General features: G+C 59.5%; 1 protein-coding gene across 5 annotated transcripts in view; it reads right to left on the bottom strand.

Annotated features, from left to right (window-relative positions):
* RICTOR (RPTOR independent companion of MTOR complex 2) overlaps positions 1-431 on the bottom strand; it is a 106707-nt gene extending 106276 nt beyond the window's left edge. For all 5 annotated transcript variants that reach the window (XM_029940970.1, XM_029940972.1, XM_029940971.1 and 2 more), the window contains exons 1-2: positions 373-431; positions 154-201 (exon numbers count right to left, since the gene is read on the bottom strand). In XM_029940970.1, coding sequence (XP_029796830.1) covers positions 154-201; positions 373-421 — 97 coding nt within the window. In that variant the 5' untranslated portion in view covers positions 422-431. The remainder of the gene's footprint in view (positions 1-153; positions 202-372) is intronic.
* Positions 432-1699: the final 1268 nt, after the last annotated feature.

The following is a 1699-nucleotide window of genomic DNA, read 5'->3' as shown; positions in this document are numbered from 1 at the left end:
GGCCACGGGCTCCGCTCCTGCGGGCCAGCAGGCGGGGCTCGGGTTCTGCCTCCCGCACCCCCGCGGGTCCCGTGCGGGGCCCGCCCCGGTCCCCGGCCCCCGGCTCCTCCCCAGCTGCGCGCCCTCGCCGGCGCCCGCGGCGCCCCACGTTACCTCGGGTCAGGTCCAGCGGGACATTCTCCTCGCCGCTGTCATTCCGCCCTGCGCGAAACAGACACACAGCTCCAATTAGGATTCGTTCGCAGGCCAGCGGCGGCAACCCTGGCTCTGGCCAGCGCCCCTAATCGCTCTGCCTGCCCGGGGCCAGGGAGAGGCAAGGGCCAGGGGTCGCGGGCCCCAGGCGGCGGGGGGTGAGGGTTGCAGCGGGCTTACCTCGTATTCGGAGGTTCTTTAGCGAGCGGCCGCGGCCGATCGCCGCCATATTGACGGGTTTCAGTCACAACACCGGAAACCTCGCCCAATCGCGCGAGAACCCCTTCCCCTCCCCGCGCGCCGCGCCCGCCCCCCGCGGCATCTCCCCCGCCCCTCCGCGGCTCCTGGCGGCGGGTGGTGCCGGCTGAGCCCCGGGCGTGGAGGGAGCACGGAGCCGACCTGGGGTCTGCGTGCAGCTCCCGGCGCGCGCACACGTCCGTCCGCCGGTGTGCGCGAGATCGCGGCGACACGCGCGGCCCTCTGAGAGCAGGTCGGCTGGGAGGTGGCATTTCCCACGAGGGAAATCCCATTGATGAGAGTTTGCCGCGTGGAGGATGCTTCCCCTCCAGTGCCGCGGAAACTGTAATGAGAGCCGGGGCGAGCTGGGAGGAGGCCGGGATGCGGCCGGCTGGCCACCTGCAGAAACCATCCTGCCTGATTCTCCCGCTTGCTTTCAAGCCCCCTTATTCATCAGTTAAAACGACGTTTACTAAAAAAGCAAAACAACAACGCTGCGCACAGTTTTAACGTAACTCAAATCCCTTCCTAGAGTCGCTTTGCTCCAACCAAGTTCACATGTAACAAAGTTTGTTTTCCACCCTGGCTCTGACCACTGTTCTAAGTAGCCTTGCACTTGATCTTCAAAACCACACTCAGCCAGAAGTTCTCTAAGAGGAAGTGGTCTGGGGGACGTTTTGTTTTTGACCGCCTGGGGCAGGCCAGGAGAAGAGGATTAAGAAACCCTGAGTCCAGGGTGGTCGTACCGGGCGGTGGGTGGGATGCTTCCCGCGCACGCGCGGGCGCCGGGAGGCCGGGAGAGAGGGTTTCCTCCGCCTGGAACCAAGCAGATGCAGCTGACGGCTGGGTCGGGTTTTCCGTCTGTGTAGCTTCTGGAACACTGGCTAATGTAGATGTTGTGGATTAACATCTTTTATACATAAACCTAATGATTATTAGCTGTAGAGATTTCAGCTCTAGAAACTTTGACCTAATATATATACACCTGGCCCCTGACCCAGCAACTTTACAGTTAAAGAAAGGGTGAGTGTTGTGTCCCCTCCTGTTCCTCTGTTTGTCTTTCTGCATGAGACTAAAAGCTAAAGAGTGGAGGTCTCCTGACAATGCAGTGGCAAGGATAAATAAGTGTTCAATAAATAATAGGTTGGAAGACTACATGCCTTGGATTCCTTTGTTCCAATGCTCTCTTTAATGTGGAAAAAGAAAAGAAAGGAAAGCAATATTGGAGACATAATCGCCGTTGCTAGTCATAGTGAACAATTGGAGACAC

The sequence above is a fragment of the Suricata suricatta genome, chromosome 6, assembly GCF_006229205.1.
Source record: "Suricata suricatta isolate VVHF042 chromosome 6, meerkat_22Aug2017_6uvM2_HiC, whole genome shotgun sequence".
NCBI lineage: Eukaryota > Metazoa > Chordata > Mammalia > Carnivora > Herpestidae > Suricata > Suricata suricatta.
The sequence above is the reverse complement of the archived record's forward strand: the minus strand, read 5'-3'. Positions and strand labels throughout refer to the sequence as shown.